At 39.0% G+C, this 16,657-nt stretch overlaps 1 protein-coding gene and 1 long non-coding RNA gene across 5 annotated transcripts in view; one reads left to right on the top strand and one right to left on the bottom strand.

Annotated features, from left to right (window-relative positions):
- zfpm1 (zinc finger protein, FOG family member 1) overlaps positions 1 to 11,481 on the bottom strand; it is a 215,001-nt gene extending 203,520 nt beyond the window's left edge. For 2 of the 4 annotated variants that reach the window (XM_063067020.1, XM_063067023.1), the window contains exon 1: positions 11,359 to 11,481. In XM_063067020.1, the coding sequence (XP_062923090.1) occupies positions 11,359 to 11,428 (70 nt within the window). In that variant the 5' untranslated portion in view covers positions 11,429 to 11,481. The other 2 variants (XM_063067022.1, XM_063067021.1) reach the window with 1 other exon arrangement.
- Positions 11,482 to 11,699: 218 nt separating this feature from the next.
- Positions 11,700 to 16,168, top strand: LOC134356234 (uncharacterized). Its single transcript, XR_010020308.1, has 3 exons — positions 11,700 to 11,837; positions 11,977 to 12,070; positions 15,999 to 16,168. It is a non-coding gene; the product is annotated as an uncharacterized LOC134356234 (long non-coding RNA).
- Positions 16,169 to 16,657: the final 489 nt, after the last annotated feature.

The following is a 16,657-nucleotide window of genomic DNA, read 5'->3' as shown; positions in this document are numbered from 1 at the left end:
AAAATACTAATACAGTTCAAAGTAAAATTTACTATCGAGTACATACATGTCACCATCTACAACCATAAAAAATATGGATTATTTTGCTTCAAAGAATGGACAGGCAGTTCAAACCAGTAACTGGTCACTTATTCAGATGACATTGGGAACAATACAAAGTCTCAAAGTGATCCCTGGTTTCATATCAATGGCATAGACTTATTGAAAATGAATTTGAATATGTGCTGAATTTTACAATTCTTTATATTTGAGCAATATATGCAGTCTAATAAGCTAGCAACCTTTTATCTTGTGTGAATTGATATTTCCCCTTGTAAAATAAGAGTGTGAAAAAGTGGCTTGTAGATAAAACCTTTTCTTGAAACAAAATGTATCATCTGCACCTGTTTTAATTTATGCTTCACAAAGAACATTATTTTGAAGAAGTGTTTTTAAAATGAACTATTTCAAGTGATGTTATTCTGTATTATAAACAATTTGAGGTATAAAACCAAAAATAAATAATATACAACTTTTTTTTAAAAAAAGCAAGTGTCCTGTTATGTTAAGCGGAACTCTGGATCTCTCAATTTAAAGCCCGACATATATCAAATGACTCATTTAAAAGCTAACATTAGGTGTGTTCAGTTTACTTGTACCTTCAGAGACGGCAGATAATTTTAATATTGCACTGGTGTGCATCATTGATAATGGGTAGAAATGCTGTTAGACTTTGCCAATCCAATACCTATCTCTAATTAGTAACTGTCTGTATCATGATAAGGCAAACTCAGTTTGACCTTTCCATCACGTATCTATAGCAACCCAGCCATTTAGTTTATTTTTTAACTGATTAAATAGCAAATAGAAGGAAGATCCTTAAATAGATATGCTGATTTACACATTTTGATCAGAATAAATGTTTCTTCCGAGACTTGTTTGATTCAATAATGTTAGAGGGCTATTGTTGAGAGGAGCCCTGAGAAAACCAGTGATTAAGATGCAGAGTAGCTTAGTTTCAAATACCTAGTCCTTCTGCCAAGTCCATATCCTATCTAATGAGGGTGTAGTTACTTAACATTCATCACCAGTGAACTCTGTAACTTTATCAGCTTACAAGCATGGCGCCATTGCAAGGGCAGGCCATTTTCAGTTCTCAGATAGTACAGATAAAAGTGTGATAGATTACAATAGATTGTTTCACTTGAGAATATGTGGCTTCCAGAACACACAATATAACTCCCATCAGTTGTTTCAGAGAGAGAAACTGAATGACAAAAGACAACGTAAGGAATATGTGACATAAAAAAGCAGGTAAGAACGGATGTATCAAACTACAAAGAACAACTCAAATATTAAATTAAAACTGCAAGGATTAAAAGCAGGGGACTTCCCTATTCATAATAAAATCTGTAAATGGAGAAGGAAAGCAGAAGAGGGAAAGAAAATGCAAAGAGGAATGAATGTAAATTAACCAGCTACAGGAAAACACGAGCTAAAGAATAATCACCAAAAAACAAGTTTCACTGCATTGATAGTACTTCATAAATCGGGTCAGCAAACCTTGCTATCTCAATACTAAACAAAAATGTGAAAGAATATGAAAGAAACTCCTAACAGCACAAGTTAAATAGTAATTATAATTTCTTAGTTTAACTTGCACCAGAAAACTTTAGGATATATCTTATTCATTGTTTGATAATAGCCTTTTTTCCATGGAGTATTTTGTTTCAGACTTTTTACAGTGGGAAACTGTACAGATGATGAATATTTTGTCAGGCTGAATACTATGTCAGAACACCTGCTATACTGACTATGTTACATTTATGAACTGCCTTATCCAATCATAAATCAATTATCCCCCCAGTTTAGTTTCTGTTGCAGTGGAGAGCTAGGAAGTTAATTTAAGAAGTCAGTATTTTGAAACAAAGAACATGGCAATCTGTAATGTACAACAACAATACAATGTGGGCTACTTTCTCAATAGAGGCACACATTAGAAAGTCATAAATTAATAGCAAACGAAAGTTGGCTTTTGAAGAACAGAAACTTGACTCTTTGAAAGAGGTTGATGGGAAGGTAGTAGTTGGCAGGAGGGGAAGTGAGTAGGTCAAAACTATCACTAGTAGCTCTCGTAAGATATTGTTCTAATATTGTGTCTTCAAAAGTAAACTATGGTCTCCACAATTTGGCAATTCAAGTCAAGCACTGCTGAAACTATACACATTTTCTGCGTCCATGGTGCAAGACAAAAACAGTATCTGTTGTTTGTGAAATCCCAAATGCAACCCTGCAATTGACCACATTCTTGTGCTCAGCTTTACAGCAGGTTTCTGTCTTGGGACGATTTGTTAGGCACTGGCCTTTCAGTGTGTACCTATCTATCTGTTTCCTTATCTTCCATGGCAGAGTTTGGAAAAGTTTTCTAGAGTTCATGACTTATGAACACTGGGAAAGATGGGATGTTCTGAAACCTGTTATTGTCTCATTTTTTAAACAGTTTTATCTAGTCTCACTTAAATGGAACTGAAACCCCATGAATGCATCGAAGAGTACAATTCCAAAGGGCCAACTGGGAAATGTGAACTAATACAGCATCCACTATCATTTAAGTAGAAATTTTCCTTCAGTTATTGGCTTAGTCTTGTGTCTACTGGTGATGTCACAGCGATTACTAGGTTGAAATCACTAACATTGAACACAATATTTCAGAGTAAACTATGTGAATATATTTATTCTGAAAATAAAGCTCAAATTTAATCTTATTGAGAAGTAACATCACAATGACTGCTGAAGTGGAAGAATACAACAGCTGCAGAATAGAGCACTCTGTAACTGAGACAGAGAATCTTTTGTTGTCAACTACTTCTATTAAACTTGCCCTAGGAGTGCAACAGTGCACTGCAACAATTATAGAAAGATTTAGCTCCCAATACTGAATCGTACTTAGAGCCTAAGCCTCTATCATGTCTGTAAATGCTTTATTTTAAACTAATAATTGAAATACAGCACAGTGTTCCATCCCCTTAGTCAAAATAGCAAACTGTTTTGATTTAGTATGTTAACTGGATGAACATAAGAAAGGACATTCAGGAAAAGAATTCAGAAGAATTCCTTCTTCTCCAGCCCTTTGCCTTTTCTACTCATCATCTCTCAGGTTCTTACTTCATTCCCCCCCTTCCCCACCCACCTAGCATCACCAGTCACTTTCTAGCTTGTCCTCCCTCCCCTCCCACCACCTGCTTATTCTAGCAACTTCTCCCTTCATTTCCAGTCCTGATGAAGGGTCTCGGCCTGAAACATCGGCTGTTTATTTATTTCCACAGATGCTGCTGGACCTGCTGTGTTCCTCCAGCATTTTCTGTGTGTTGCTCTGGATGTCCAGCATTTGTCGGATCTCGTGTTCAGGAACAGCAGTGGGTCACACGGCCTTTCAGCCCACCATTTTGTGAAATTATTGCTGATCCGAACATCCGCCTCAAATCCTCTTTCTTCCTTTGATTCCTGCAAGGCACTGTACCTCCTTTTCCCAAAGAAACTTCTCTCAGCCCGTGAGATGTTAATGATTTGGCATTGCTAGTCCTCTGACTTAAAAAGATTCATTATCCATAGAGAAGAACATCACCAGCATTTCAACCTTAAATGGACACACCTTTATAAGGTGAAGCATTTTATGAGTACTAATGAGACTAAGACATCCACCACAAATGTTAGGATCCTAGGGAGTATTGAGAAACAGAGGGACCTCGGTCTATGGTTAAGAACACGCCTTCACTTTCAGGATGTTGAGGAAAATAGCTTGGAGGTTTTGCTTCAACATGGTTTGGATCTTCGTTGAAATAGTGAAAGCATTTCTGGTTACCACACTATAGGAAAGATGTAACAGTGCTGGAAAGAGTGCAAAGGAGAGTCGCCATGATATTGCCCACGAAGGAACTTCTCAGTTATGAGGGAAGTGGAGCAGAGGACTTTAAGAGTGGACAAGATTGAGATACGCTAAATTATGAGGTAAATGGGGTGGGGGGGGGTTGACAGCAGGAATTTTTCCCGAAATAAGAGGTAGATAAAACTAGAAGACATGGGGTAAAGGGCATAGAACTGATCTAAGGGGTACTCAGAGGACGGTGGGTGCCTGAGAAAATGGTGGAAGCTGAGTTGAGAATGCACTTAAATGCCCAGATGAGCACTTCGATCAACTCAGCATGGAAAGGCATGGACCAATTGATGGAAGGTAGGATTAATGCGAATGGGTACCCACATGGTGGACCAAAAAGCTTGTTACCATGCCTTATGACTGTAACCTTTACTCCAAGATCGTCCTCAATGCACCTCCACTATAAAACCTCTACAGAAATCATATACATTTTTAGTAAGATCCCCCTACCTCATGTCTTTCTAACCTACAAACAGTATAGCCCATGCTACTCAATTGTTCCACACAGGCCCTAATCCAAGGAGATTTGGTACGTAGCCAAAGCAAATGTCTACAGAGGCACCGTGGAGAGCATTCTGACTGGTTGCATCACTGTCGAGTGGAGGATTGTAAGAGGCTTCAGAAAGTCGTAGCCTTAGCCAGCTTGGTCACAGGCACATGCCCACTCACCATCAAAGCAGTGCTTCAAGAACGCAGCATCCATCATGAAGGATCCACACCATCTGGGACATGCCCTCTTCTCATTATTACATCAGGGAGGAGATACAGGAGCTTGAAGACCCAAACCCGACATTCTAGGAACAGCTTCATCCCCTCTGCTGACAGATTTCTGAGCCATCTATGAACCCCTGACACTACACACTATTCCTCTTTTGTACTATTTTTATTGTATCTTTGTTAGTCCTGCATTGTACCGTGGTCACTAAACAAATTCCATGAGTTATATCAGTGACAATAAACCACTCAATCACATGAACCTTCACAGCACTTTCTCGAGTACAGAGGCCCAAGCTGCACACAGTAAACCATGTGCAATCTCACCAAAGCACCGTCACAGTTGCAGGAAGAACTCCCTACTTGCGAAGTCATTACTTCTTATAAGAAGTGGCAATAATGAACGTACCTTCCACATTACTCATGGTACTGCCATGCACACCTTCTGGTGCTCTTGCACACAAATACCAAGATCTCTATGAGCATCAACATTCATATTTCATCTCACTGGTTACACACAAGGTACAATCTATCCCTATCAATGACCTTATTCTGCTTTCTCCGTTAACTAATTGTCTTTCCAAGCTAAAATATAACCCTCAAATCATGTGAAATAACTCCTTCTGTACCAGTTTATTGACTGTCTTTGCAAATTCAAATATAATGCACTTGTTCCATTTTAACCACCTCATTAGTTATATCATCAAGAATTAATATATCTTTCAAAATGGTTGTTTTCATAAAACCATATTGTTTTAGCCTCATTGCATTATGATTTTCTAGGAGGTGCTGCAACAACCTCCCAAAAACAGATAATTAGGCCAAATCCAAACACACACGAATGTGCCAACATAATTATGCTGCTTCCTCTATAGTGAACCATCTAGTTTCTAACAGTTCCATTATAATCCTGAACTACTCAGATAGGGACAGACCTTTGTCAGGAAATACAAAAATACACATTACTATTGAATAAAGGTGGACATCCCTCCATCGAAATTAATTTTAAAATAAAAATTATAATATTGACCAGAATGGAAAGGTACACAGAGACAATATCATGCAATATCCCAGAATCCATCTAGCATCCCACCCATTTAGTTTTATTCCTATTACCAAACAATTCCAACAAGTGGATGTACAACTGAACTTGTACTGTATATTTTTATTTTGTGCTTTCAGTAAGTCAGTGGTAACAGTGGTGACATTACTGAAATCATGCCCAAAGTGAATTGAAAAAGACTTGCTATGAAATCATCCAAATCATCCTACAAGAGACAAATCAGAGACGATTTGCTGGTTTTCTAGAAATGCTCATGACACTGTAAAATAGCATTACTCTTTTTTGCCCCCCCAATTTTTTTTTTGTTTTTAATCAAAACATTATAACATCACATCAGTTAATTAAGTCCCATTTTGTTTCTATACCATAATAAAGAAAATTCTGGATATTTTATTCTGAGTCATTTTTGGAGGAAAGACAACCAGGAATACAAAAGGAAGACTCCTCTTTTGACCATGAACAACACCCTGAAAGGCAGGAGACAGATACAGCCGGAGAAACAAGTTTCAAGTAGGAAAACAGAGTTCTCAGCACACAGGAGGTAGTAGCACTCAGCTCATGAATTTGAAAATACAAGTGGGAAATCACTTAATAATGCTACATGGAAAAATAAGACCTCACAAATGTATCAGGTTTCCATCAATCAGGAAGCCAAACTCTTCCAGTCTCTGAACCGGACACATCACTAAAACAGTCTAAAAAAAACTTATTTGTTTCGTCAAGGAAGAAATACTTGATGAAAAAAATGTCCTCATCATGATTATTCTGAAGAATTCCAAACCCTTAATTCTCTCTTTTTTTAAAGCTCTCATTCAATTAACATTTTCAGTACAAAATTAATAGTTTTTTCAAAAACACAAAAGGCATTGGAAGACTGTGTGCTCATTCTCCTGTGGACAGGCAGTCAATCATGCTGTATCTTATTGCAAGAACATTCACCTTGTTTGCTCAAACCCAATTTGAAAAATTTAATTTTATGTAAAAAAAAGATTAAAAAAATGTTATCATCAGGCAATGAATAATCCAGGCAGTTTTTTCTCCCTGGCATTTTGGTGGAGTGTGATAAGGCTAAAAACAACAGGCTGCTCAGTAAAGTGAAAAAAAGATAGATAACATTGATATGCACTCCTACACAAAACAGTCCAACACTTATCTTTGCTTTTTATCACAGTTTTTTTTTCACACAACCGGACTGGAAGCTCCTTTAATAAAACACATTGAGAGGAAAAAAATAGATGTGAAGTTTTAACTCTCCCCCTTTTTTAAAAAAAAGAAACATAATTTATCAAGGTATTATCGAGAAATCCAGACACCCTAATCAGCTCCCATGAAGTCAGTATTTCCATTCTTATCTACTGGAGGAGTGGAAATGGAGAAGTGATTGTCAGAGCTGTGCAGATTACTGGAGCGGAATGCTAATGGAGGACAAGGCTCGACCATTGGTCGCTTAGTACTTGCTATCTGTACCATTATCAAAGTTTATCAAGGCAACCATCGCTTCATAGTAATGGGGCCAGTTCAACTTTCTGCATTATCATATAGCAAACCTGCCCATGAGGCCTACACTAAGAGTGTGTTATGCAGCTTAGAGTACAAGAGAAGGGAAAAGCAATGATGGTAAAGGCAACAAAGTGTGGAAATAGAGAGGTCTGTATAGACAAAGAGAGGAAGAGAGAAATATATAGAACCCATTCTCCCTAATAATAACATAAAAGTATAATTAAAAAGAGCTGTACTTGAAGTAAAGGAGAAACAAAAGGATAAAAGGTAACACTTGAAATGCATTGAAGAGAATGTTACAATGCCAGTTAGGGAAAGCAATGAGGCAAAAAGAGAAAAAATGAAAATTAAAGAAAATCAAGGACAGCAACCAAATACCCTGCAACCTTTTGATAATGGACCACAGAAAGAAATGAAGCAAAAAGAACAAAGCAATAGGAAATGGGGGTTAAAAAACTAAAAAGACACATTGTAGAATTATGAAGAATGTATGATCTCAAGTACATTACATTCTTTGCTTTCACAATGTAGCTGATACAAGATATTCTTATATTAAAACAAAGTTTACAAGGTGAATATTAAAATACTTTCCAAATGATAAATGGGAACTTTAGTTATTATTAAATTATTTTCACAGAAGGACGCAGTTAAAAGCAAGTATATTCCCCAACTATAACACTTGGTACTAAGCAAACTAAAACCTTATCAATAGTGCACTAATAAGCATAATAATTTTACCAGGCAGCATTTAGCATTATCCTTGCAATAACAGAGAATAACTGTATTTCACACATAGGTCTTTAAGATATAGAAGGCAATATGCATTCAAAAAAATATATGCACAAGCAGCTGAGAATATTAAACAAATGTTCATCAACTTCTGTTTGGCCAGTGTCTGTTATTTTAAAAATCTGGGGGACAATTGGCAACTGTTTCAATAATCTGTGGTTAACAGACATTTTTACAAATTAGCACCAATCTATGTTTCTAAAGATATCATTCATTTTCACTTTCATTTAACCTGAACAATATATAACTACACTAATTTTACGTGTGATTTTTTAAAGAAGTTGTCAGATTGTTTTAGTACAAGCCCCTTAGATCACATGTGCATAGAAATCTGTAACATAAATTCAGACTGAAGTCCAATAAAGAGTAAAATTTCTTTTGCTTTCCAGAACAACCATTTCTTTCTACAGTAACATCTTGTATATCTGGTATTTGTGAATACATAATTATAATGCAACTGGTAAAAAAATGAATTTTAAGTTATTTTTTTAAATATGTAAAAATACGACTTTAGTTACATCGATACACAAGGACAGTGCAGTTGTTGGCCGATTAGCAGCGACAACCTTTTTGAAAATTTGGATTATATGTCATGGTGAGTAGTCATTCATTTGAGTTATTTGTGCTGTGGTTTATATTAATACTATTTAGTCTTAAAATATATTAGTGCAGTGTCAAACATAACAGCAATTTATTTAATGGTTTTTGCATTGAATCCAAGGGTATGGTTAAGAGCAATGTATTTTTTTTAGCAATTCTCATGCAACTGGTGTATTCCCCACAGATGCCGGATGGCTGAGAAAATACTTTAATTAGATTATAACACTTTAGTTAATTGTAGCGTTCCCTGGCATCAGCTAGACTACAAGCTGCTCAAATCCAGCTCAAAGGTAACTTCATCAGACAAACAGAATATTAATCATAAAAAGCATGATATACATTTTCATTGAGTAGGGCAACACCAACAATCAAGCCTCGAAGCTCTACAAACTGTTATGAATCCTTTCAAATAACATGGTCAACTTGTGTCACGTGGCTAAAACAATGCTGCACTCTGCATGGAGACATGGGGAAAATGTGGCAGCTGAATTTTAACACTGAGAGATATGAAGTGTTGCAGTTTGATAGGAAGAATGAGAAACAAGATCAACCAAAGAGGGTGCAATTTCAAAATTGGTAGAAGAACAGAAATCTGTGTGCTCATAGGCATGTTCCATTGAAAACATCAAGTCAAGTTGAGAAAGTTGTTAAGGACCTGAGTTTTATAGAAGGGCAGTGATGATGGAACTTTGTAAAACAATGTTTCAATCACAACTGGAATATTGCACCAATAATGAGTGCTGCACTTCATGAAAGAAAATGTATTAATAACTTAAACTGGCTCTAAGTAGGGAAGACTTAAGTTATGTGTACAGAATGGAAAAGTTGGGTTGTTCTCCTTGGTAAAGAGAAGACTGCAAGGAGATCCATTAAAGATAGTTAAACTTATTAAGTGTATTAATAATAAAGTATACAGAGAGAAACTGTTCCCACTGGCAGTAAAGTCCAGACTTGGGGTATAGAACTGTGCACTAGATTTCAACATCAGCAGTCTCTCCAAGGGTACAGGAAATGAAGGTGACTGGCAAAAGGACCAAAAAGGAGATGAGGGATTTTTTAAAGAGCTTAGAATGAACTGCTAGGGGTAGACGTTGTTGCCGATTTAATTGTAGCATTCAAAAAGGCACTTGGAAAGTATCTGAAAGGAATGAATTTAGATGTCTATGGGGAAAGGTGCTAGTTAATTGTTCTTACTGAGCTGGTACTAACTCAACAGGCCGAACGGCCTATTTCACATGTTCTGATCATTCTGTAAAACAACTGTCACACTGTTTTAAAACTCAAAATGGTAATCAAGTTAAAAACGTGTCTAATACATCGAAATCTTACTCATTCCGAACATTAATTGATCCGTTTTTTTATCTTCATCGCAACTATTTTTGTTGAAACGTTCTCCTGTCGATTTATTCCAATCCCGAATTAGCACATCGGTTACCAGCTAAATGCAAATACAGTTCGTACATTTTGGAAACTTATTTTTGCTACACGTAATGTTGATGACTACCAAGCAATTTTTGAAGAAAATTTAATTTACAGTACCTGAGACGTGGGCAATCCCATCCAAATGACCTGCTACATTAAACATTGCTTCAGAAAAGTATGTTCTGTTACAGCAAAGCTTCAGAACCCAAGTTATTTATCTTTCATAAAGTAAATTTCTTAATAAATTGCCAACGTTACGTAATATCCTACATCTATTTTCCCATATCGCCACATCAAAACAACTTCTTTCTTTAAAAGAAATAACCGGCACCTGGATCCTAACAGCAGTAAACCAGTCTTATAGTCAAAGGCGTACAGTACTTAGGAAAATAACAAGTGAAAAATTGGAGTTTCGACTAATTCCAGGTGGTACAATATTTTTCTAAAAACTGAGACATTTGTATGTCTTTCCTCCCACCACTCCAATGAGCTCTCTATTTTAGATTTAAAGGAATCAATGGCATTAATAGCTTAACGATGGAATCGATTACATCAGCAGTCTTGTTTTCTCGCGTTTATATTTCTTTGTATTTGTATAACCGTCCCACTCGGTACCTCTCCAGTCTGGTTCGAACTGATAAGAACTGTTATCGCACTTGGCAATCTATATCAGGACCTAGATCAAGCCTCCGGCTTATCGTGTTTTCTCATCACCCAGTCTACAGTCAAACAAGCTCCACTTTTGTTCTATGTTTCCTCTACCAGAGAAAAAAAGTCGTCATCAGTTTTTTTAAAAAAACAGTTGAAAAGAAATGAAATTAAAATCATATTTAAAAATAAGAAAACTTAGTGTCATAACCTGGTGCTTGTTACTGCGATATATAAAAATATACTTGATAAGTAAATGTGCCTAATTATTTTTAGCTTGTATTAAGCAGGCATTGGTTCTCTATCGAGGTCGACTATTAAAAATATCCCGTGTTTCCTACTTCATATCTGAATTATGAACACCTGCCTGTAAACGAATGGTTTTAAAGCTCGGAAGGGAGACGGCAAGGCGTTGTTATAGTTGACAGACAGCGAGAGAGTTTGTAAAGTGATCAGAAGAGCAGAATCGAAGCAACAAACTCACGTTTAATCTGCCGGGGGTTACTCTGTTTCCTCCTAGACATTGTGGCTGTCGGTCGCCGTGGGAAGGGGAGGGGGGATTTACGGGTGGTCAACTGTGGCGTGCTTTCGTAGCATGGTATCTTCGCAGAACACAGGCTGAGTACGGAACTCAGTGACCAGAGCCGAGACAACCCGCTAAGAAACGTCCCATTCACAAGCACCGCGCTATTATCCAGCCAGCACTCACCCGATACACTGTATCCAATCCGACGTCTGACGTCATGCCGCACACGACAACCATGGCAACCCGGCAGCATTGGCCCGTACGTCAGTGCGCACCAATGTAAATAAAATTGGCCGCTTCACGCTCTGCACCTGGGTTCCCTCGCGGAAGCAAAGCTGGTGTTGGGAAGTGCGCGAGTAGCGCAGATGCTCGGTAAATCATTGACCTGTGTATTGTTTAAACATATTTTCCAGGTAGGCCAAATTTCACAGAGTCTATTACATGATGACGTATCACTCTTCACTTGGATGTTTGATGTTAAATATAAATCTGTATCACAGTTAAATCGGTGACAAGGGGGTCTCACTGAACTCCCATCGAAGAGATTTAAACTTCTTCAGATAAGCACAAGAAGCTGGGGATTTGCTGCTGCACTGTGAAGTCTCCAAGAATCTCTTGTGTTTATGATCACTGTAGTTTCGATGCACATGTGACAAATAAAGGTAATATTTAAAGCATATCCCGCAAATACCCCTTTCACGAGCTTGCTGTGCAAGAACACTTCACACCCAATGAAACTTTTTGAAGAGTAATCACATATGTTCGGTAGTGAATATGTTCGAATTTATTTTCAATTGTTAGGTCATTGATCTCGTTCCTGAACCCTTGTTCTCGGAGGAAAATGAGTTGGGGAAGAGAATGGTTCAATTGCCCTTTCAGTAGACCTCAATACAAGGTACAACTACTCGTGAGTGAGATGAATAAAATAGGAAACACTTGTGTGGGAGTGAAGGACAATATCCCTTTTGTTGACTTGTCTAGACTGGATTTTAAAACTGTCTTTGGGTAGTTTTCAACGCTGTCACATATTTTGTGATCTCAATTATTTTCCGAGCATTTCTTTTTATTAATAATGTATGTCTGAAATTTGTGGTGAATCTTCCCCAACTCCACGCGGGTTTTTTGACGGGGGGGGGGGCGCTTCCTTTACCTGGAGGAAGACGTGCCGAGTAGTTTAAGGCCAGTGCAGCATCATCTCGGGCTTCCCAGATCTGTGCAGGAGTACTGTTGGAGTTTAACCATTTAAAACCACACCACTTACATATACTGTACAAAACAACGATAAACTTGTCTACTTGTTTTTTTTCTCTCTCTGTCAAACCTGGGTTTTGGCAGAAAAAAATGGCAAGATTTGAAAACAGCAATCCCAACAAGAAACTGGTTTTTGGGTATTAGCCAAAAAGAACCAAGAATAATTATAAAAGTCGAGAAACTGGTAATGACGGAGTATTCCCAATTTTATTGAAGCGCGTTGCTTGCCTCCAAACGATTGTGAGCCCTATGTGACGTTAGTTTTGAGACGCTGAGGAAAATCTTTGTGCGAATACAGCCAGTTTTAAGGGAAGGTCTACCAGATATTAGTCATGCTTATTAGTCATATGTCAGTTATCAATATGATCATTTTGCATGGTTGAAAAGTGAAGCCGAACAATCCTTTCGACATGAAAGGTATTGAAATAGCATGCATGAAAGCAATTCAATGACGTGTTGGTCAATCATTTACTAAAGAGTGAATTGTAGATAATAGGGTACAGCTCCACCTGTGCATAGATTCGAGTATGTACAGCGGTGAGCTGCAGTCGTTTCCTGGGTGCCCAAAGAGCACCTGGAATGGCTCTTCTGATAATTGGAGGCTCTGACACCGAAAACAGTTGTGGTGCCACCGGATATTTAGGCCATTTCCAGAGATACCGATCAATGATAACAGGTAGGCAGGCTCTTGGAATGCTTAAGAGCTCAAGGTCCCTTCATCAAGCACAAAATACTCTGTAGCAGTCTGCATAACCTTGCATTGCTCATGCTAGCATTTAATTAGCTGACTAACTATAGGCACCAGAGCAAAAACTGATGAACAACCGTCATCCGCATGCAGTCACCTTATGCAAACTGCTGCCAGTCAGATGAGAGTGTGACATTTTCTTCTGAGCTATTGGCCATTATATTCTTGTTCTATTTAGCTACAATGGTAACATTCCAAATGCTGGGGTTCATTTCATTAATAACTTGTCCACAATAGCATGTTTTACTATTGCTTGGTCACAAAAGAGGCACAAAGAACATTTATTCAAACACTCTATGTGTTAATGTCCATCACTGTCTAAATGCCTCTGGAGCTTTAACTAAACAGGAGAAGAGTCGGTGATAAATGGGATCAAGGGACAGAAAGCCCTTTAGCACAAAGCCTGATAATTTATTCTACAATATTGGTATTAACAGTAGGAGAGGAGTTTTGTTGAATTTATCCTTATCAGTATAGAACAATGTTGAGTAATAAGGCCTTGTAAATCCATTATTTTGTATTCTTGGGCAGATCCCAACTCAAATTCAGAAAACAGAGGCACAAAGGAGCATGGGAGTGCTAGTGCAGAATTCCCAAATCCCTTTGTACCTCTGTTTTCTGAATTTGGGGATGTCCTTAATGTTAACTTGCAGGATGAGATGGTAGAAAGAAAGGCAAATGCTATGTTAGCATTTATTTCAAGAAGGACTAGATATGAAAGACAAGAATGTCACACTGAGGTTAATAAGGCATTGATCAGACCACATTAGGAGTATTGTGAACAGTTTTGAGCCCCATATCATGGGTGAAAACTGAGGTGGAAAATCTAGTCAGGTGGAAGAAGGCAGCATACATGAGGTTTAGGAAGCAAGGATCAGATGGGTCTATCGAGGAATATAGGCTAGCAAGAAAGGAGCTTAAGGGGCTGAGAAGAGCAAGAAGGGGGCATGAGAAGGCCTTGGCAAGTAGGGTAAAGGAAAACCCTGAGGCATTCTTCAATTATGTGAAGAACAAAAGGATGACAGGAGTGAAGGTAGGACCGATTAGAGATAAAGGAGGGAAGATGTGCCTGGAGGCTGTGGAAGTGAGCGAGGTCCTCAATGAACACAGATCAAAGTTGCTGGTGAATGCAGCAGGCCAGGCAGCATCTCTAGGAAGAGGTACAGTCGACGTTTCAGCCCGAGACCCTTCGTCAGGACTTGCTCCACAAGGTGAGGGAAGAGATTGCTGAGCCCGTGGCTAGGATCTTTATGTTCTCATTGTCCACGGGAATGGTACTGGAGGATTGGAGGAAGGCGAATGTTGTCCCCTTGTTCAAAAAAGGTTGTAGGGATAGTCTGGGTAATTATAGACCAGTGAGCCTTGCGTCTGTGGTGGGAAAGCTGTTGGAAAAGATTCTTAGAGATAGGATCTATGGGCATTTAGAGAATCATGGTCTGATCAGGGACAGTCAGCATAGCTTTGTGAAGGCAGATCGTGTCTAACAAGTCTGATAGAGTTCTTCGAGGAGGTGACCAGGCATATAGATGAGGGTTGTACAGTGGATGTGATCTACATGGATTTTAGTAAGGCATTTGACAAGGTTCCACGCGGTAGGCTTACTCAGAAAGTCAGAAGGCATGGGATCCAGGGAAGTTTGGCCAGGTGGATTCAGAATAGGCTTGCCTGCAGAAGGCAGAGGGTGGTGGTGGAGGGAGTACATTCAGATTGGAGGGATGTGACTAGTGGTGCCCCACAAGGTTCTGTTCTGGGACCTCTACTCTTCGTGATTTTTATTAATGACCTGGATGTGAGGGTAGAAGGGTGGGTTGACAAGTTTGCAGGTGACACAAAGGTTGGTGGTGTTGTAGGTAGTGTAGAGGATTGTCGAAGATTGCAGAGAGACATTGATAGGATGCAGAAGTGGGCTGAGAAGTGGCAGATGGAGTTCAACCTGGAGAAGTGTGAGGTGGTACACTTTGGAAGGACAAACTCCAAGGCAGAATACAAAGTAAATGGCAGGATACTTGGTAGTGTGGAGGAGCAGAGGGATCTGGGGTTAAATGTCCACAGATCCGTGAAAGTTGCCTCACAGGTAGATAGGGTAGTTAAGAAAGCTTATGGGGTGTTAGCTTTCATAAGTCGAGGGATAGAGATTAAGAGTCGCGATGTAATGATGCAGCTCTATAAAACTCTGGTTAGGCCACAATTGGAGTACTGTGTCCAGTTCTGGTTGCCTCACTATAGGAAGGATGTGGAAGCATTGGAAAGGGTTCAGAGGAAATTTACCAGGATGCTGCCTGGTTTAGAGAGTATGAATTATGATCAGAGATTAAGGGAGCTAGGGCTTTACTCTTTGGAGAGGAGGAGGATGAGAGGAGACATGATAGAGGTGTACAAGATATTAAGAAGAATAGATAGAGTGGACAGCCAGCGCCTCTTCCCCAGGGCACCACTGCTCAATACAAGAGGACATGGCTTTAAGATAAGGGGTGGGAAGTTCAAGGGGGATATTAGAGGAAGGTTTTTTACTCAGAGAGTGGTTGGTGCGTGGAATGCACTGCCTGAGTCAGTGGTGGAGGCAGGTACACTAGTGAAGTTTAAGAGACTACTAGACAGGTATATGGAGGAATTTAAGGTGGGGGGTTATATGGAAGGCAGGGTTTGAGGGTCAGCACAACATTGTGGGCCGAAGGGCCTGTACTGTGCTGTACCAATCTATGTTCTAAAGGATGTGCTGGCATTGAGGAGGGTCCAAAGCAGATTTATGAGAATGATCCCAGGTATGAAAGGGCTAATGTACGTATGAGGAATATTTGATGTCTCTGGACTTACATTCACTCAGGCTTAGAAGAATAAGAGGGATACTCATTGAAACCTACTGAATACTGAAAGGACTAAATGGATTGGACATGGAGAGGATGTTCCCAGTAGTGGAAGAGTCTAGACCAGAGGACAGAGCCTCAGAATAAGACGTCCCTTTAGAACGGAGATAAAGTGGAATTTCCTTGGCCAAAGTTTGGTGAGTCTGGAATTCATTGCTATTGGAATTCACCTGTCAATCCCCTACTTTAAATGTACCCAGTGACTTGGGCTGTTGACCCAAGTCATTGGGTACATTTAAAGTAGGGAATTGATAGGTTTTTGATTAGTAAGGGCATCAAAAATTACAAAGAGAGGTCAAGAGAATGGGATTGAAAAGGAAAATAAATCAGCCATGACAAATGGCAGTGAGACTGAATGGGCTGAAAGGCCTAATTCTACTCCTATATCTTATGGTCTAAAAACAAGCACCTGCACACATACGCACACATCACTGATACGAGATGTGAATATGTTGGTTTTCCACACCTCTCCTTGTAACCTTCAGTCTTCAGAGTGCTGCCTTTTCAGGGACAGGCAAGCATGGAGTGGAAGTGCATCACAATGTCTTTACCTGATGGGAGATGGAGAGACAGGAAGGGTCAGCTGCACAAATCGGTTCTTCATGACAATCTAGTCTCC

Source organism: Mobula hypostoma, chromosome 14 (genome assembly GCF_963921235.1).
Source record: "Mobula hypostoma chromosome 14, sMobHyp1.1, whole genome shotgun sequence".
Lineage (NCBI taxonomy): Eukaryota > Metazoa > Chordata > Chondrichthyes > Myliobatiformes > Myliobatidae > Mobula > Mobula hypostoma.
This window is presented reverse-complemented; position numbering and strand designations above follow the sequence as displayed.